Raw genomic sequence first — 20085 nt, forward strand, 5'->3', positions numbered from 1 at the left:
TGTCAAATTTCTGTTTGATTTTGTTTTACATTACTTATCTATTCCAGGAAACCTTGAAACTTCTGTCAGTTGGACAGGAACGAGAGAGCAGAGCTCAACCTCACAACTCTGTCCTCAACTCCTCCCGAAACACCTCCTTAAAGAGAGAGAGAGAGAGAGAGAGAGAGAGAGGGAGAGAGAGAGCTAGAGCTAGCCAGCCAGCCAGCCAAGCACCAGTTGTAGTTGGTAGGTCAGTTCTCTCAGTCTGTTTGACACCTCCATCATGGGTTTGGAGGCTCTAATCTGATCATCTAATTGGCTGTAAGATGGTAGCTGTGGTTTGGGATGAACCAGCCTGTGTCAGGTGGACCAAAGACTCCTGGGAAGGAGAAAAACTCAATACTCTTATGCTGATTTTTCCCAACTGAGGTCTTCACTAACAGCCTCCACTTTCACATCAACAATCCCGACTATGACTTTACACCACAAGCTCCTGGAAACGCTTTTCCCCAGAAGTCTAGATTCTGAATAAATGGCTTCATTTGTTTGTTTGTGTGGAAGGTTTTGCTGCGGCGAAGCGATTGGTCAACATAGTCTGCCAGCAGCCAATCAGATTGAGACAGCCTCAGTCTGTCATTGCTGGTTTCAGGAGCAGCTCACTACGGTTGTGAACGTAGCAGGGTTAAGGTGGTCCACAGCATAAAAATGTGGAGATTAGAAATATTATAACACGAGTGTTATAATATTTTAGTCTATTAGTGATTTTGCATGACACTGTTCCCTGAAGCACATCTTACAAAGTTATAAGTCACTTATAATTATAAGTCGCTGCCTTGTTGAAGGTAGTGTGTGCAGAGCAAGTGCACGAGTCTGAAACTTTGGTTAGGATTCCTGTCTGCAGCTTCATCCTGCGTTTTCCGTCTTTCGTTGAGAGGGGAACATGGAAATCTCAGTTTATCTGAACGCCACGCATGCTTCCTAGAATAACTGCCGTGTTTCAGAAAGGATTTTGGGGGTATCTGGGTAGGGTGGCAATCTATTCTGTTGCCTACCAAGACAGGGATCGCCGGGTCGAATCCCCGTGTCACCTCCGGCTTGGTCGGGCGTCCCTACAGACACAATTGGCTGTGTCTGCGGGTGGGAAGCCGGATGTGGATGTGTGTCCTGGTCGCTGCACTGGCGCCTCCTGTGATCAGTTGAGATGCCTATTCGGGGGGCGGGGGGGATAGCATGATCCTCCCACACACTACATCCCCCTGGCGAAACTCTTCACGGTCAGGTGAAAAGAAGCAGCTGGCGACTCCACATGTATCGGAGGAGGCATGTGGTAGTCCGCGGCCCTCCCCGGATCGGCAGAGAGGGCGGAGCAGCGACCGGGACGGATCAGAGAGCGGGATGATGGGCCAGGTACAATTGGGGAGAAAAAAAGGGATCATTTGGAAACATGCTGCATGACTGTTGTTTAATTCACTGTTCATTTCTGTTTCCTCCATAAGTTGCTGCTTGGTTTAGTGAATCTTAAAGGTGTGGACTGGATTTATTTGACGCCAACAAGCTTATGAACCATCAGCGTCTCAGTTTCTGGTTTCTTTTGTGGTTTGGGTTGACTGAGGATGATGATGGCAGTGTTTAGTGCATTCAGAGCCGTTGGGCAGGTTGCGTCCGGTAGAGTCATTTTATCAGGACTTGTTTGGGTCCGGTTGCACTGAGAACCACCACATGCTATATAAGAGACCTGACCACAGACAGAGCACGGGGCCAGAACAGATGATCAGAGTGCACGTGTGTGTGTGTGTGTGTGTGTGTGTGTGTGTGTGTGTGTGTGTGTGTGTGTGTGTGTGTGTGTGTGTGTGTGAGTGTGACATGACCGCCACACACCCGTAGTTCTTCTTCTTTCGGCTGGTTCCCTGTTTCCCAGGGTTTCACCTTAGCGGATTTGATAGTTTCCATCGGTACCCTGTGAGGGCACAGCACCGATGGCGGTCGTTGTTAACCCGGGCCTTGACCGATCCAGTATGGTCTACCTCCACAGACCCTTAGTAATGCTGTTAAATGTCTGTCCACTCTGCCGGCCATTTGAGTGTCCAGTTTAGCCACCCATTAATTAATGATCCTGTTATGTTCTGAAATTTTATTTTGTTGCCATAAGGAAAACTTGAAATATTAATGACCGTTAAAAGTGGGAGAGAGAAAAACTGGTCTCCGAAGTAAAGCAACACAATGGATACAAATTCCATGTTTTTGTGCAGACAGCAGGGCTGTCCGTTAGTCTCTGCACTGTTCTAAATGTGTGATGGACCTCAAGAGCGGGGCTTGTGGGTTAAGGGGTTAAAGGGGCATTTCATTTACTTTTCAATAATTTAAATTCCTGGAATTACGATAATATTTTTTGCTAATTCAAATTCCGTTGATTTAGAGAGTCCAGGTTTCCTCTGCGGGTAAACACGAGAACGGATGGAAGCTGAATTTGGATGGAATTTGGAATTTCTTTATCTTAAAATGTTTGGAAATTACTGAAAAAGCTGAAGTATTGATAAATGCTGGTGTTCAGTCCTGATGACATGACAACTTATTTGAAGGTGTTTGTACAACTCGGTTCACATGTGGTCATACATGGAAAAACATTCCAGATGGAGGTCTCTGCCAATTTAAGCATATTTATAAATGTCCTATAAATATAAGATGTTTTTCTTTTTAATATAACCAATGAACAAGGAATTGCATTTACTTTTATCTAAAAGGGATTTGTAATATTTGGTATTGGGTTGATGAAGATTAATCTTCAGAGTCCAGTGTTAAACACCAACCAATATCTTCACATGCAGCCGACACATCAGGGTCAAACAGGAAGTTAACCACCAGGCCACACTGAAAGGGGGATTGTGGGTAAAATGTAGATAAGAGAGCAGCGAAGCACTGTGGAAAACAGAGTATAATATTGAACAAAGCAGCCAGTTCTGGGAAATAGATATCGCTTTGTATATTTTGGTTGTTATTGTCACTTGTATTTATTTTTTTGTTAAATAATTTGAGGTGTCATATCGTTAAACCACACAAACAAAGGCCTCCGTTTCCTTGTTCAGTTCTTCCATGCATTGTTACTATCTATGCTCCATTTCAAATTTATTTCCATAATTGATTGGTGCAGGACATTGTCCTGTATTTTTCAGATTTAGAGATATTCGCTTTATTCTGGAAGGAAACTGATACTGAACTACAGGTGAGCTACAACCAATTCCTTTTGGTTTTTGTTTGACTCTTGGTAACGAGATGAACACAGGTTAAGTGCTTTCTTTCTGGTTAGAGCAAGCTCTTTTTGGTTTTTAAATTGGCTCTCTGTACAGTATTTTTGTATTGTAATAAATATTTTCACTCTCTGGGTCATCTGGCTGAGAGATGCAGGGGATTCTTGGATGAGCTATTTTTTTGCTTTTCCTTGTCAAATAAGATGAAATATTTTATTGTACTGTCAATCTTTTGATATGAATAAATTGATCACTATTATGACAATGAAACTGTTGGAGATTTAATTTTGTTTCAACATCTGACTACAGGGATGATAAAGAGGGGTTGAGGGTATTCTTGATGAGAGATGGAGGACTCATTGGTGGTTTGTTCCTTAGGGCAGTTGGGCAACGCACCACCAAAGAAAAAGATAATTTTTCCATCACCTTCTGCCAATGTTACGCTAGCCTGTGACTGGTCTAGACAGTTTGTCCGGCCTCTGAATATATCCAGTCAGCGTCAAGTCGTGTTCCGTGGAGTACTGCCCCTTTGGGGCGATTTCAGTCTGGTTGAAAATCACCCAGATCGCCCTAATAGACTTCCATCTTTAGTCAATTTTTTTTCTAACTGCAGGCACTGCAATGCAATCTCTATGATGGGTTCCAGGAGGGCTTGCACTCTCGTGTTTTCGTCAAACGTAACCGGGGCAGCCAGCCATACCTCATTGACCACTGGTGTATGTTGCCGCAGTGCGTCCGCCAAATTGGAGCAGTCAAGATCTGCACGTAAGCAAATACAATGCAGACTACACTAATTCTGAACCGATTTTCATGAAATTTGGTTTGTTACATGTAAAAGACGATTAATAATGCGTAGGTGGAAGTGGGCAGACCGAGTAACATTGTTGATGTGAGCTTCAAAAGATAGAGTGTTGTCCAAGATGACACCCAGACTCAACCTGAGGCAGTGGAGGAACTATAGAATTGTCAATAGCCAAAGTAGATTTAGTACCTACTAGGAGGACCTCGGTTTATTACTATTCAGTTTGAGGAAGTGGTATGAAAACCAGGATGTAATATCTAGCAAGCAGGGAAATGGACAAAAGGGTACGCTTGGTGGATAGGTAAAGCTGGGTGTCCACGTAGTAGTGAAATTGAATGCCAAATTTGCTGAAAATGTGGCCAAGGGGTAATAGGTAAATAATAAATAGGAGGGGTCCCAATACAGAGCCATGGGGAACACCGGTAGTAAAAGGAAAGGACTGGTCTCAAATTTTTAAGTTGGACAAACTGAGTGCAGCCAGAGAGATATAATCTAAACCAGTCAATGTATTCCAATGGAAGCTAATCTCTTAAGGAGGTTGTTGTGTGAGATGGTATCAATGGCTGCAGTCAGATCAAGTATGTCCTTCTCATACAAGGTACTGACAATGTCATTCGCAACCAAAGTGATGGCAAAAATTGTGCCGTGGAAAGGCCTGAATCCAGACTGATGTGGGCTCAGAACAGAGTCAGCAGTGAGAAATTCCTCAAGTTGACAGTTCATCGGTGACTCTAGAATTTTAGCAAAATGGGACAATTTGGATATTTGTCTGTAGTTATTTGAATCCCTTCTCTCGGAGCTATTGATATGCACGCATGCATATCAATTGCTCCGACACGGATATATACCAAGTCCAGTTGCACTTGATTCAACCCCTTTGGATATCTACAATAGAGACTTTGAACATGGCCCACTCAAACTCCATGTCTTCAGCTTCCCTCGGGATATACGAGAACTTCTTCTTCCGGAGGTGGGAGTTGAAGACCTCATGAACAGGAGCCTCCAGCCAGACGTTCCCAGTTTACCCTCACTACACGTTTGGGTTTGCCAGGTCTGTCCGGCAGCCTTCCCCGTCATCTGATCCAACTCACCACCAGGTGGTGATCAGTTAACAGCTCTGCTCCTCTCTTCACCAGAGTGTCCAAAACATATGGCTGCAGATCTGATGATACAATCACAAAGTCTATCATCGATCTTCGGCCTAAGGTGTTCTGGTACCATGTACACTTATGAACTACCTTATGTTCGAACATGGTGTTTGTTATTGCCAATCCGTGACTAGCACAGAAGTCAGCTAACAAGACACTACTCGGGTTCAGATCGGGGAGGCCGTTCCTCACAATCAAGCCCCTCCAGGTTTCTCCATCACTGCCCACGTGAGCGTTAAAGTGTATTATGATGTATAATAAAATGACTGATAGAAGAACTGAGAGTGAATTCATGCAAATAAACTGGGTGCTGAGGTGACAGAACGTTGAGCTCATATGTATTGAGGTCACCTAGAGATCAATTAAAAACACTAATTTTTGGGCAATACATGTGAAAATAGCAGTTTGTCACTTGGGGTATGCTTTTACCCCAAAACGGTTTAGAAGCAGACTTATAAGACACAAAGTGACATCAGCATATTAGGTAACAAATGGTGAGAAGGTAAACATTTAATAACATGTATCCCATCATTAATGCTTCTCGTGTGCAGTTAGAGCCCAGTCCAGTTCAACTACATCATATAACAACTTGTAAACATTTTAAAAAGTGACTCAACATAATCACAAACATGGTGTAGCGAAAGAGAACAGTACATATTATTTATGAGCAATTGCACTGATTTGTAGAAATGGAAAACAAACTGAGATGGCTTGTACAAATCTGTAAACTTCAAAATGCTTGACAACTTCCGGGGCTGTTTTTGATTTATTTCCCCTGGGGGACGAATAAAGTATCCTTTCTGATTCTGATTATAAACGAACAGTTCCTTGCAGCAATGGCAGAAGGCTATTCAAAAAGCGGCCATTATGCACAAAACAACAGATGTCAGTGGAGATACAAGATACACGGGAACTATAGATTAATACATTAATTAAAATAATTAATGTGGAAAAAAAGACATCCAGGTTTGTTAGCGAAGTTACTAGTGTAAGCTACTAATAAGACACGTTAGTCCCCAGCTAACGGGTCCGACCCTTTAGCCGAGCGGTTAGTGACGTCGCCTTGTGGTGCAGTACACCCCGTATCGAATCCCGCACCGGGCAAGAAAATAACCGGTTACATCGGTGGCAGCGGTGGGATCCGGAAGTGTGCAGATCCTCAGAAATCTCTTCGAAGCGCGGGAATAACAAAGCGCGAGGGCGCGCTTCCGGTCAGGGTGACGACTGTAAACTACTAATAAGACGCGTTAGCCCCCAACCAACGGGTCTGACCCTTTAGCCGAGCGGTTAGTGATGTCGCCTTGTGGTGCAGTACACTCCGTATCGAATCCCGCACCGGGCAAGAAAATAACCGGTCACATTAGGCAAACGTGACCAACATTACTGCTCTGCATTACCTCACATCTCAGAAAGAAAAAAAAATATCCACAGAAACATAATAAAGAATAGCGCAAGATGGTTGGAATTAATAACAGCCCCGCGCGTGATTGAACGTATTGTAGAAAAGTAGGACAATAAGGCAGAGATGTGTTGATTAGAAACGTACTTGGGATACAAAGAAGGTTCAGTTCATCTGGACGCAACGTTTACTGTTATAACCGGTTATTTTCTTGCCCGGTGCGGGATTGGATACCGGGTGTACTGCACCACAAGGCGACGCCACTAACCGCTCGGCTGAAGGGTCAGACCCGTTAGCTAGGGGCTAACGTGTCTTATTAGTAGTTTACACTGTCAATAAACGTTGCGTCCAGATGAACTGGTTTATTTATTTTTTTTAACCTGGCTTATTGAGCATGCGTCAAGATGTAAATTGTGACGTCACGACAAACGCCTGCGCTCGCGCATTGTGTGACGGTAGCCTAATCCGGGAGAAAACACGTTTCCCCCAAAACTGAAATTGAAAATGTGTGGGAGCGTAATTTTAGGAGACGGGGTTGGGCGTTCAGCTGCAGGTGGTTCAACTTGCACCAGTCCACAAATTTTTCCACCAGGCCCCTGTACCCTGCCTGCCCCCCCCCCAAACACACACACACACACACAGACACACACACACACACACACACACACACACACACACACACACACACACACACACACACACACACACACACATACACTCAATAATAGCAGAGTCATCTGAGAACTTCTCTCTGCACGACTCAGATGACAGATTCATCTTGAACGATATTCCGTATTTTCACGATGGCTTATGTCAGTGGTTCTCAACCTTTTTGGGGTCCTGGACCCCCTGCGTATTTTTGATCTACCCTGAGGACCCCGCCACCTGATCTTGGGGGAGGGGGGTTGCAATTTGATAGAAACAGTAGAAACTGCATTTTAAATTGCATTATAGCATTTATTCACTCTTTGGGGCAAAAATAAGAGCTTTCAGTTGTAACTTAGATATGGTTAACAAAACAGAATTCTGATGCAGTAACTTTCAGATATATGTAACAACAGAATTCTTATGCAGTAACTTTCAGATATATGTAACAACAGAATTCTTATGCAGTAACTTTCAGATATATGTAACAAAACAGAATATGTATTCAGTAACTTTCAGATATATGTAACACAACAGAATATGTATTCAGTAACTTTCAGATATATGTAACAAAACAGAATATGTATTCAGTAACTTTCAGATATATGTAACAACAGAATTTTTATGCAGTAACTTTTAACAATGCAAACGGGAGCGAGATCTCTTATTAAAATACAATAAATTACACTTGTGAAACAGATGTAATTAGAGAAAAAAGTCCTGTTACCCTTTATAGTTTAGGTAGATAAAGGTCTCAGTCACATTTGAGTAAAAGAATCCTATTTCTATAAATGTCATAGGATCTTTTTTTTAAAAGATATTTTATTTTCACGGACCCCTTGCAATAAGACCACGGACCACTAGGGGTCCTCGGACCCCCGGTTGAGAACCACTGGCTTATGTAGTACAGGAAAACTCTTATTTTGAAGCCTCGCACCGTCAGCTTTTCTTTTGAAACCCGCCACTAAAACTTCCGGTCCTTTGGCAGCGTATCTATTCCGGCGAGGCAAACATGGGGGAGGCGGAGGTAGTGTTGACTCAGACCGACGAAAAGCCGCCGGACTCGGGCTTGGTTCCCGGAGAGGACTCGGTAGTCTGGAGTCATGAAGTGGAAGTTTGTCTTTTCCACGCCATGCTCGGTCACAAACCCGTCGGTAAGAAATTAACGCGAGCGCTCGTCAGTGCGTTAGCATGTTAGCTTTAGCCGGATGGTCGGTCTCTCAGCTCACATCCAGGTCAGAGCAAAGTTCATCTGTCAGGCACACAGGAAAAGTGAAACCCTTCATCCGTGACCTCAGTCAAATAAAACACAGCCTTCTCAGACACAAAACAAGGATTTTGCAGCATCCCCGCGACCCTGAGAGCAGGATAAGCAGTTCAGGTGATGGACGGATGGATGGACGGACGGATGGATGTTTATAGTTAATAACAGAATAATAAAATGAAACTCTGGTGAACACGATTCATTCATCCATCATCCACATCCGCTTAATTCAATTCGCTGTCGCAAGGTCGGAGACTTTCCCTGCATATATTGGGCAGAAGGCATTGAGACACCCTCACCCTGAACCGATTAGCACACACACAAATACACACATTCACTTACAAAGGAGATGTGCGACTACTCAGGGATAGACAATAAGCCTAATGTAAATGATGAGTGGAAACATGAATGCTAGCAGATGAGACTGTATCATAACTGGGGAATAATGTATTAGCTGAACTTGACCTTTCAGTCAGCTTGGTGTCAGTTAGATGCCAGCTTGGGTAGCCTGTTAGTTTGCCAGATCAATGTAAACAAAAGCATGCTGACAGCAGCAGGACAATCACATGACTTATAGTTCTGTATCCTCACTCATTCTCTCTCTCTCTCATTCATATATGTATGTATATATATATATATATATATATATGTGTGTGTTTCTGTCCCTCTGCAGGAGTGAACCGTCATTTTCATATGATTTGTATCAGGGACAAGTTCAGTCAGAACATTGGCAGACAGGTCTCCTCCTCTGTTATATGGGACCACCTGGGAACCATGTACGACATGCAGGCTCTGGTAAGGACCACAGTTTGTGTGTGTGCAGCAGACTATCAGAATCATCTTTATTGGCCAAGTGTGCTTATGTATATGAGGAATTTGACTCCAGTTTACAGTATGGGGAATGGTATAGTGGGCCCACGGTTTGGTATGTATCACGGTTTTTGGGCCACGGTAACGGTGCAGTTTTAGTAACTTTATATTCAAGAAAAAAAATGAAAACACATTACTTTTAAACAATGAGCTCTTTTCCCTGTAGCCATATAAAATATAAAACTTTCCATACAGAAAAATGGCAGCATGACTGTCTAAGTTTCTGTCCATACTCTGTGAAATCAAGGGGAGAAAAACATTAAAATTAAAAGTGCTTTTAACCCCTAGGTGCTTTGCCTTCTATATTCTAAATAAACAGGGTATATACATGTATAGGAAATATTAAATATAAAAACGCAACATCAAGTTGGTACCCTATATGAGATATCTATTCCTTTATGTTGAGGTTATAGATAGTGTGTCTGTGTCAATTAATTTTCACTTTCTCTCCGTGATGTTTCATATAGTTCGGGAATTACTTTGCTGCTGAAATGTGTGCGGGGGGGACGTTGTAACACGGTTCAATTTTTTTTCATCAGGTGACAAAATCCAGAGTCAGTAACCATTGTATACAGCTGCAAATCGTTGGCTGTGAACACACCCACTCCTGTCGTTATTTCTTTGTTTTTTCTGAATTTGTCGCAAACTGTTGTTGGAGGGCAGCAGCGAGAGGTTGTTGTGTTCTCGCTAATGAGTGGACTCTCCTTGCTCCACCTGCAAGGGATACGGCCGGGTGACAGCGATGTAGATGAGACATCATGTTAGAAGTGTAACCAACAGTGGCAAAGCAATGCTTGCAGACTACTTTGTCTGTTTATGGTCTTCTTACCCTTGTCATCGTATTGAACACTGAATCCAAAATGTTCCCACACAGCAGATTTGAAAGACGACTGTGCCTCTTCAAATTTTCTTCTTTGTCTCGATAGTGCTCACCATTGTCACGTTGGAGCTGTAGTTTCCCCTCTCTTCTCCAGCCCGTATTTGCATACAAAGCGCTGATAGGCTCCAGAGATGTTCTGATAGGCTCCAGAGAAGTGCTGATAGGCTCCAGAGAAGTTCTGATAGGCTCCAGAGATGTTCTGATAGGCTCCAGAGAAGTTCTGATAGGCTCCAGAGTATTGAACGGTAGGAGGGTGTACCAAAAGGGTTGACAACGTACAGTGTACCATTGCATCTGTAGTTTACAGCAGCTTCTAGTACTTGGATATATCACTCATACAAAAAAAAGAAAGAAAAGCTAAATAAATAAATAGAATAATAAATAAAATACTGGAGGTAAGTATGTATGCAAAACAGGTATGTCACAACTATATAAAGAGTTTCGTTGTGGTTGAATAATTAATAACTTGTTTATATATCATAATGCTTATATATTATATCACAATATATACTAATATAACTATTTTATTGTGCTTATATATTTACTAATATTGTATTATATACTAAAATATATACTATACATTTATCTTTTATAATTCTATACGACATTATATATTTATAATTTATAACCAGAATACAGGAGTTGTATGTGTATCTACAATTGTGTATTTGTGTGTCTAATCCCGTTTAAAAAGAGGTAGTGCACATCGTAGATATGTAGATGAGACATCTTGACCAGAGGGGGCTTTTTACAAAAGGTCATATTTACATAATAAATGTCCATTATTGCACCATGCTGTTAAGTGTTCATGAGAGAGATGGCCTGTGGGAAAAAAAACTGTTCCTGTGTCTGGTGGTTTTGGTGCACTGTAGTGTTTGCCAGAAAGTAGGAGTTCAAACAGACTGTGTCCTGGGTTTGGGGGGGTGGGGGTCTGTGCTGATTTTGCCTGCCCGTTTCTGAGCTCTAGAGGTGTACAAGTCCTGTAGGATAGCAGGGGAGCACCAATGATTTTTTTCTGCTGTCCTTACTGTTCACTGCAGTCTGTTCCTATCCTGTTTTGTTGCTGCTCCGAACCAGACCATGATGGATGTGCACAGGACAGATTCAATGACTGTGGTGTAGAACTGGCACAACAGCTCCTGTGGCAGACCAAGTTTCCTCAGTCGCCGCAGAAAGAACATCCTCTGCTGGGCCTTTTTGAGGATGGAGTTGATGTTGGGCTCCCACTTCAGGTCTTTCGAAATGGTAGTTCCCGGAAACTTGAAGGTCTCCACAGTTGACACAAGGCTGTTGGATATTGTGAGGGGAGCAGTGCTGATGGGTGTCTCCTAAAGTCCACTGTCATCGCCACAGTCTTGAGCATGTTCAGTTCAAAGTTCTTCTGATTCCACCAGAGCACCAATCACTCAACATCCCACTGATATGCAGACTCCTCGCCATCCTGGTTGAGTCCGATGACCATATTGTCATCTGCAAACTTCAGGAGTTTAACAGCTGGGTCCTTGGAGGTGCGGTCATTGGTGTAGAGAGAGAAGAGCAGTAGGGAGAGGACACATCCCTGGGCAGCACCACTGCTGACTGTTTATCTACCAGAAGTGACTTCCCCCAGCCTCACCTGCTGTTTCCTGCCTGTCAGGAAGCTGGTGATCCACTGACAGATAGCATGGGATATGGTGAGGTGGGAGAGTTTGGAGGCGAGGATTTCGGGAATGATGGTGTTGAACGCCAAGCTGAAGTCCACAAATAGGATCCTTGCATTTGCCGCTTGGCAGTCTCATGTTGACAGCATCATCCACTGACCTGTTTGCCCAGTAGGCAAACTGAAGGAGGTCCACCAGGTGTCCTGTGATATCCATCAGGTGGCCCAATACCAGTTGTTCAAAAGACTTCATGACCACAGACATCAGAGCGACAGGCCTGTAGTCATTCAGTCCTGTGATGGAGGGTTTCTTGGGTACCGGGTTGATGGTGGAGCATTTGAAGCTGGAGGGTACTTCACACAGCTCCAGGGATCTGAAGGTCTGCGTGAAGATTGGAACCAGTTGGTCAGCACAGGCTTTTAAGTCAGGAGGGGGAGACACTGTCTGGACCCGGTGCTTTCCTTGTCTTGTGTCTCTGGAAAAGACAGCTCGCATCTTTTAGGCATATCTTGAGTGCAGCCTGAGTATCAGGGGGAGAGTAGGGGGGTTGCCAGAGGTGTGATGGGGGCCATTGTCATTAGGCTGGGGTAGGTGAGGGGTGTGAATTTGTCCCTCTAAAACCTTTGATAGAAGAAATTCAGGACGTTGGCCCAGTCTTTGTTTGCCTCATCATGTAGGGATGGTCTTCTGTAGTTTGTGATGTCTTGCAGACCGCTCCACACTGACGCAGGGTTGTTGGCTGAAAACTGTTTTTTAGCTTTTCAGTGTAGCTTCTTTTAGCCACTCTGATCTCCTTTGTTGGTGAATTTCTGGCCTGCTTCTACAGGGCTCTATCCCCACTACTGTAGGAATCCTGCTTGGCCTGCCGAAGTTGTCTTAGTTTGGCTGTGAACCATGGCTTGTTATTGTTGTATGTGCACCACTGTATGGATTCCTTTAAATTCAACACTGACTCATTTGGTTTGTGCGTGTGTGTGTGTGTTTGGTACAGCATGAGTCAGAGATCCTGCCATTCCCAAATGCAGAGAAGAGCTTCTCTCTGCCGGACGACATCATTCAAGATGTTAAAGAAGGTGAGAGATCAGATGCTAACTGACCTCTGATTCATGTTGAGTTAGATCAGAACAATAATATCAATATTATCATCATTTATCATCTTTCAGTGGTACACAATTCTGATGTCTGAATTAATGATAATGAGAATCTATGATCTAAAATTTCTCACAGAATGAAGTGTGTAATATTTGAGGGAGTATTATTTGAATGCCAGTTTCCGTTTGATATTATACTTTACATGACCAAGCAGTTCAATGTGACGAACCTCAGCTGGATTCTTAAACATATGGAAGCAGATTTCATGATGTATACCAATATTAGGTAAAATTCCCAGTGGTTATCATGATGATATTATCTTCCATATAGTCAAGCACTAGGGTTGGGTAACGTTCACATTTGAACCGATACCGGTACCTGTATTTATTTTTATTCACAGCTCATTCTCAAGGTAACGAAATTTGGCACAGATTGATTTAATGTGAATCAGTACTCGGTAGCACCGACATAATTTGGTCGGTACTCTAAAAGTACCGCGTTCGGTACCCAACCCTACCCAGGACAAAATCGACTCAAGAGATTTTTATTTTTCATTTAATATACTTACAAGTACATATTGTGAAATACTATTGGATCAAACACCGAGGAAGTGCACAATGCAAGTACAAGAAATTATAAAAGCTGAGCTACAAGCAAAATATGCCAGCTAAAAATATACAAAAGTAAGCAAAAATATACAAGAATATGCAAAAATGTAAACATGGTTAAAAGAACAGAGTCAATAAAGTGACAACAGTATTTGTATATTGTCCTTCATCCCTGCAGAGTTTATTGTTTATTGTTCAAGGCTCTGATAGCCTGTGGGAAGAAAAGTCCTCAGTCTCTTAGTGCGTGACTTGTGGCAGCGCACACACACACACACACACACACACACACACGCAAGGACACACACACACACACACACACATACACACACTGTAAACACTGAATATACAGAGAACTAACAATTAAAGGCATAGCATGATGATGCGTGCGTGTGTGTGGTGTGTGTGTCTGTGGTGTGTGTGTGTGTGTGTGTGTGTGTGTGTCTGTGGTGTGTGTGTGTGTGTGTGTGTGTGTGTGTGTGTGTAGGAAAGCTTGGCTCAGAGGAGGAGCTGAAGGAGGAGTTCAGGATGGAGAGAGAACCTCCTGCCACACATGAAGAAGGTACCACAGTAATTCTCCTCTCGTCATCCCTCTGTCTCTGCTGTGTCTCTCTGCATGTGTGTCTATCTGCGTGTGTGTGTGTGTGTGTGTGTACATGTACATGAATTCACAGTGTCTTTATGCATGCTCAATAATCCAGGTAAGATGTCTGCCTGTGGTACTGTGTATTACTATAAGCAGAGGCATGGGTGTGCTATGGGTTCCCCAGTCTCACCTGTAGTGGCCAACTTGTATATGGAGGAAGTGGAAAAGAGGGCGCTGATGTCCTATCCAGGGACATCCCCTAGCTATTGGTTCAGATTTGTGGACGACCCCTGGGTTAAAATTAAATCTCAGGACGTACCACATTTCACTGACCACATTAACTCTGTGGACAACCACGTCAAGTTCACCAGGGAGGATGTGAAAAATGACAGGTTAGCCTTCTTACACTGTCAAATTGCAGTTGGTGATGGGGGACATTTGATTGTTGTTGTTTACCGTAAACCAACACATAATGATCAGTACTTAAGGTTTGACTCTCATCATCCACTGGAGCACAAACTAGGAGTCATCAGGACGCTGTACCACCGAGCTGACAACGTCCCCGCCGACACAGCGGCCAGGGAAGGAGAGGAATCACACATTAAACAGGCCCTGGTTAAGTGTGGTTATCCTAACTGGGCGTTTGTCAAAGCCAGGAAGACCCCAAACAGTGCGCCAGCCAATCGAAGAGAGGAGAAGGACAACAGCTGTCCAAGCATAAACCAGTGGTGATTCCGTATGTGGCGGGAGTGTCAGAAGAGCTGAGACGCGTATTTTCCAAACATCGCTTCTCAGTTGCTTTCAAACCCCAAAACACGCTGCGCCAGAAATTGGTCCACCCCATGGATCAGGTCCCCCAGCACACATAGTCAGGGGTGCACATAACTTGTTTGGTCTGGTTCTCAAGGGAGCACCTGGAGATGTTGCTTGGTACTCAGTATTTACGCTGCATGGTTATCCTACAAGCTGTTGTCCTCACTACCCTCCTGACTGCTCTCCTCATTGTCTTCCTCTCTTTCAAACATGGCAGATGAAGATGGAGGCGTACTTCTTTCTCCCTGGTTGAGTCTGCGATTAGCTGTTTGCATCCATAAGTCAACAGCTGGCTTCAGGTCAAAAGTCTCTGTTGTCATCTTAGACAAATGGATGTGCATCAGGGATGAGAGGCGAGAGTCTGATAGGCGGGATCTGTACTTGCTTTATATATTGAGATGTTAAAATTCCCTCTCACATGCAACACTGCTCAAGGGCAGTGTAAGGGACAACAGAAGGACTTTATGAATGTTGGAGTAACTATCTGGATCACTTATCTTCACTGTGTTGACCAAGTCATTCATGGAGGAGTCTGCCAAACGTTTTCCTGCTTACTTTAAACGCATCCATTCTCTTACAGTGGAGTGTCTTGTCAACAGACAAACTGGCCTCACATTTCTGGAGGATGTTAGTAAGTGTTGTGTTGCCCAAACTGTGGAGGTCTTGCGTTTCTTGAGGCCAAGTTGAAGGATCGAAAATAAGAAATGGATCGCATGACTTTAAGGGGTTCATATCAGCTTTCAGACTCATGAATTAGACCTCTCAATACACCAGCCTTGTCCCTGTCGGCATCAGCATGTGAAACAGTCTTTTTCCTGTACTTGCCTTCACTGTCACGCAATAGTGTCAGCTGTCCGGCAGCTACCATGAGCTCATCTTTGCATTCACCAATAGTCAATTGATGCTGCTGGAACCTGAGGGAGGTGAACTGTAAAATGTCTCCAGTGTCAAGCATGTCGGCTAGGAAACACTGAGAACGTTCTGTGCAGATATGTTTTAGGTGACTGTCATCACTTGTAGCCACTTGAATTTGAATGGCAGGTAACAGCCTCCATATTTTCAACAGTCTCTTGCCTCCATGCAGACCATCTGATGCTGTGAAACTTTCCTAGTTTCACAAAGGCAACGCCATTCTCATCACATATCTTCTTTCGTTGTTCTGTTCTTTATGCGCCCCCTCTCTGTAAATAAAAGCTCAGCATCTTGACAACGGAGCAATTAAATGTCTCACAGTATGGTACCATGAGATCAGCTGACTTTTTACAGTTCTCAAGGGTGTGGGCAGTGCACAAAATATGCACAAGGGAATCCCCTATTGCCACCATCTGATGCAATTTGGGAACAACTCCATGGTAAACTCATGCGTTGACTGCTGCTCCGTCTGTACACACCGAGACCAACTTCATCTTCCACTGATCCCCTAAACCACAAGTAAGGAAGAGCTGCTCCAGTCCGTTCACTATGTCCTGTGCCGCTCAGTTCACACCCGAATTAGTTAATCCAAGGACATCTGAGGTAAACTCTCCGTAGCTAGACACAAGCACAGTGTACACAATTTCCTGCTCCACTTGTGTTGTGTCTTCTGATCCATCAAAGAGCACGCCCCGAAATTCAGCTGCCTTCAATTTTTCACTCAGTTCTAAACTGATTGTCTGTGCGATGCTCTGCATGATGCGGGTCCCCCTTCTCGTGAATGGTATGCACTCCCGACATTAACTCCAAGCCTCTTGAAAAGTGCAATATCCTCCCCATATGAACGCACCGGGCGTGCATGTTTCGCCTTGTGAAAGGCCAACAGAAAAATATCACTCAGTGCTTGACGCTGTTCTTCATTCAGTTTGTCCTGCCACGTGTCAAGAGGGCGAGTGGATTTCTGATCCCGGCTGCACCTGTTATCAGTAGTTTGCACTATGTTCATGTGCTCTTTACTCTTCTCGTGCTTTTCACAAGCTGGATGACTGACTTTTTTTGTCCCTATATAAAAAGCGCTGCTTTTATCCGTGAGGTTGGGATTTTCACGGCATATTTTGCACCACATCTCTGTGCGGTCGGCATCTGTTTGGAGCCAGGCTACTTCCTGCAGCCATTTTTCCACTAATACACGTTTTTTATGCACAGGTTCAGTCTGGCACTTCTTTGGAAGTGGTGCAACACCAAAGTAATTACTTAATGGACATTTTGATGAATGGACGAAAATCCTAAAACCAGAGAAAAAATGTTAAGCTAGTTGTAGCATAAGCTAGCTATTTGCTGGAGCTCAAGGTTTAACAGTTAACCTTGCTAACTTGGAAAAAAACCCCGCATCCACTTAATGAAGAACTAAGGCTAAAAGTTGCAAGATTAACAACTGATTATAAACATTAACACATTTGTCATAATGACTTTCTTACCAGTGATATATGGAGAAAATCCTGTTGTTTCAGTAATTGTGTCCCAAAATTGTTGGTACGCAAAAGCGCCTCTTTTCGTATTACCTGCTCTGCATTATTTATTTTGACCACACATGCGCACCAGTTATGTGCACCTCTGAATATAGTGTACGCTCAAAGAAGGGTGAATCAGTTCATCTGGATACCCATCTACAGGCCAGTGGCCACTCTTTCAGGGATGAGGATGTGCACATGCTTGATAGGGAGGAAGGATGGTTTGAACGGGGGAGTCAAAGAAGCCATCTATGTTAAGAGGGAGTGACCATCCCTGAACTGAGGGGGACTAAGAGAACATCTGTCACCATCTTACAATGCTGTGATTGCAACTATTCTCAAATCCTCTGTGAATAGTACACATGGTCATTGTAACTCTATTTAATGGTCACACCCATTATTTGCATATGAAACTGGTCGTTGGTTTTGATCATTATGCGAATACCTGCAGTCAGTTTAGACTGAAGAGGTCACTTAGATGAGTGATGAAATGTATCTGTCAACAAACATTGTATCCAGATGAACTGGTTCAACCCTCTTTGATTTTCTTACCTGGATTATTGAGCATGCATCAAGACATAGTGACGCTGTTAAGTGCCAGGAGGATTGCTGTGACTTGTACATCGGGGAAACCAAACAGACCCTGGCCAAGAGGATGGTACAACACAGGAGAGCTAACACATCAGGCCAGGACTCCACAGTCTACACCCATCTACAGGCCAGTGGCCACTCTTTCAAGGATGAGGATGTGCACATCCTTGATAGGGAGGAACGCTGGTTTGAACAGGGAGTCAAAGAGGCCATCTATGTGAAAAGGAATGACCATCCCATAACCAGAGGGGGGGGGGGGGCTAAGAGTACATCTGTCACCATCTTACAATGCTGTGATTGCAAATATCCCCCAATCCTCTGTGAATAGCACACATGGCCATTGTAAGTCTAGTTAATGCTCATGGTAATTTGCATATGAAACTGGTCATTGGTGTCGGTCGTTATGCCACTGTTGTTTATAAGGGTGGAGACACCTGCTGTCAGTCGAGACTGAAGAGGTCACTTAGATGAGTGATGGAACTTAGCCCTTTTTCCATCAATCTTTCCTTCTCTATGCATCGCCTCTTGTCTTCTCTGAACTCCTCATTCTCTCTTCCTCTGTGCCTCTCACTTTTATTTGCCCTCTATCGCTTTCTCTTGGTCTGTATTTCTCTCACTGTCTATATTCTGTCTCTCAGGCAGTAACTCTTCAGTGAAGCTGTCCGAGAGAGGGATGAACCGGGACAAGGATAGAGAGAGGGAGAAGGGAGGGAGCGAGGGAGGCGGCGGAAAGGAGGCGGAGAAGAGGAAGAGGAGTCGCACAACAGAGAAACTCCTGTCCTCCTCAAACCCCGCAAGTCCCGGAGGAGCCAAGAGGAGACGCACCTGAATACTGCCAGGGGGCACCACGGAGTCCATAGCCATGAAGACTACAGTGAGACAGGGAGAGAGGTCGGGAGATGGAAGGAGATGGAGGAGAGGAAGGTGAATCTGTCAGTGGTTGTAATCCGAACCCTGCGTTCGTCTTTACTCTCAGATTCTTCTGCCCAGCAGATCATTTGTTTCAAAGATTATTTCCACAAACCTTGTGCTTCATTTCGACCGCTCCCTCTCCGAGTCCCGGAGAGGGAGCGAGATGCACTCCGAGAAAAAAAAAAAACCTGACGGAAGGAGGAAGAATATGTGGGAATCACTCTGACATCTAGAGAGAGAAAAAGAGTTTAGAGAAGTTCAGACGGACCGAGCAGAAGGGTTTCTTTATGGAAGGGAGATATGTCGTTTTTAGGGTTCATGTGGTGTTTCAGATTATCTCTTATTCTTTTAAGTGTGAAATGTTGACTGTTGCCCGCAGACGGTTTGTGTTTGGCTGGAAGTCGTAGCGAGACACGCGTCGAGATGCGTCGTCTCTTAGTTCCTACAAATAACTTTGATTTTTACTCTTATTTTTTAGCAACATCATGTTAATTTATTGTTAAGCTTTTGTCAGGCTGTGTGTGTGTGCGTGCGTGTGTGCGTGCGTGCGCGCGCGCGCGCGCGCGCCTCATTAAACATGACCTCAAATCGGCTCTGTTCTCTTATTGTCCTTTACTCATCCAGACAGATCAGAATAACATTTACTTTGCTGATCATGTTCCAAGACTGTTACAAAGAGATTCGTAGACTGTTCACGGTCACACAACTTAAACAAAGCCAAACACACGGGTGTACACCCGCTCACAACTCGGGCGGAAACCGGCAAAAACGAAAATATTGTTGTGGAAGCTGAACAAGCGAAAAGTGTAAAAATGAAGCCATGTAAAGCTGTAATGCTCATGTCGGCCACACGGGGGCAGAGTTCCACTTGGGCAGGCGCGCCGGGATGTGTTGAGGAAACAATGTGAATAAAAGTGACTTGGAGAGTGAACCGGTCTGCTGTTCATTTGCGAGTTCCGTGGACAATGTAGAACATGTCGGGCTGTACTGCGTTACGGTCGAGATGCTAAGGTGTTTAGCAGGCAGAGTGTACTGCAGATAATGAGAGATGGGGGGGGGGTGGGGGGGGGTCGGAGTGAAGAGGAGCGATGAAGGAGAGCAGGCGTCTATCCTCAGCACTCTATAGAGCTGTCACGGTGACTGAGATGGAGAGACTGAAAAAGAAAGACAGAAACAGAGTGTGAGAAAGAA

General features: G+C 44.0%; 1 protein-coding gene across 1 annotated transcript; it reads left to right on the forward strand.

The window, feature by feature from the left end:
* The first annotated feature begins 8215 nt into the window (after positions 1–8215).
* Positions 8216–19818, forward strand: mrgbp (MRG/MORF4L binding protein). The gene is made up of 5 exons (XM_056274450.1): positions 8216–8372; positions 9156–9277; positions 12864–12945; positions 14057–14131; positions 18621–19818. The coding sequence occupies exons 1-5, from the start codon at positions 8231–8233 to the stop codon at positions 18809–18811; spliced, it is 612 nt and encodes a 203-aa protein (XP_056130425.1). The 5' UTR covers positions 8216–8230; the 3' UTR covers positions 18812–19818.
* Positions 19819–20085: the final 267 nt, after the last annotated feature.

This window comes from Lampris incognitus, chromosome 2 (assembly GCF_029633865.1).
Source record: "Lampris incognitus isolate fLamInc1 chromosome 2, fLamInc1.hap2, whole genome shotgun sequence".
NCBI classification, from domain to species: Eukaryota; Metazoa; Chordata; class Actinopteri; order Lampriformes; family Lampridae; genus Lampris; species Lampris incognitus.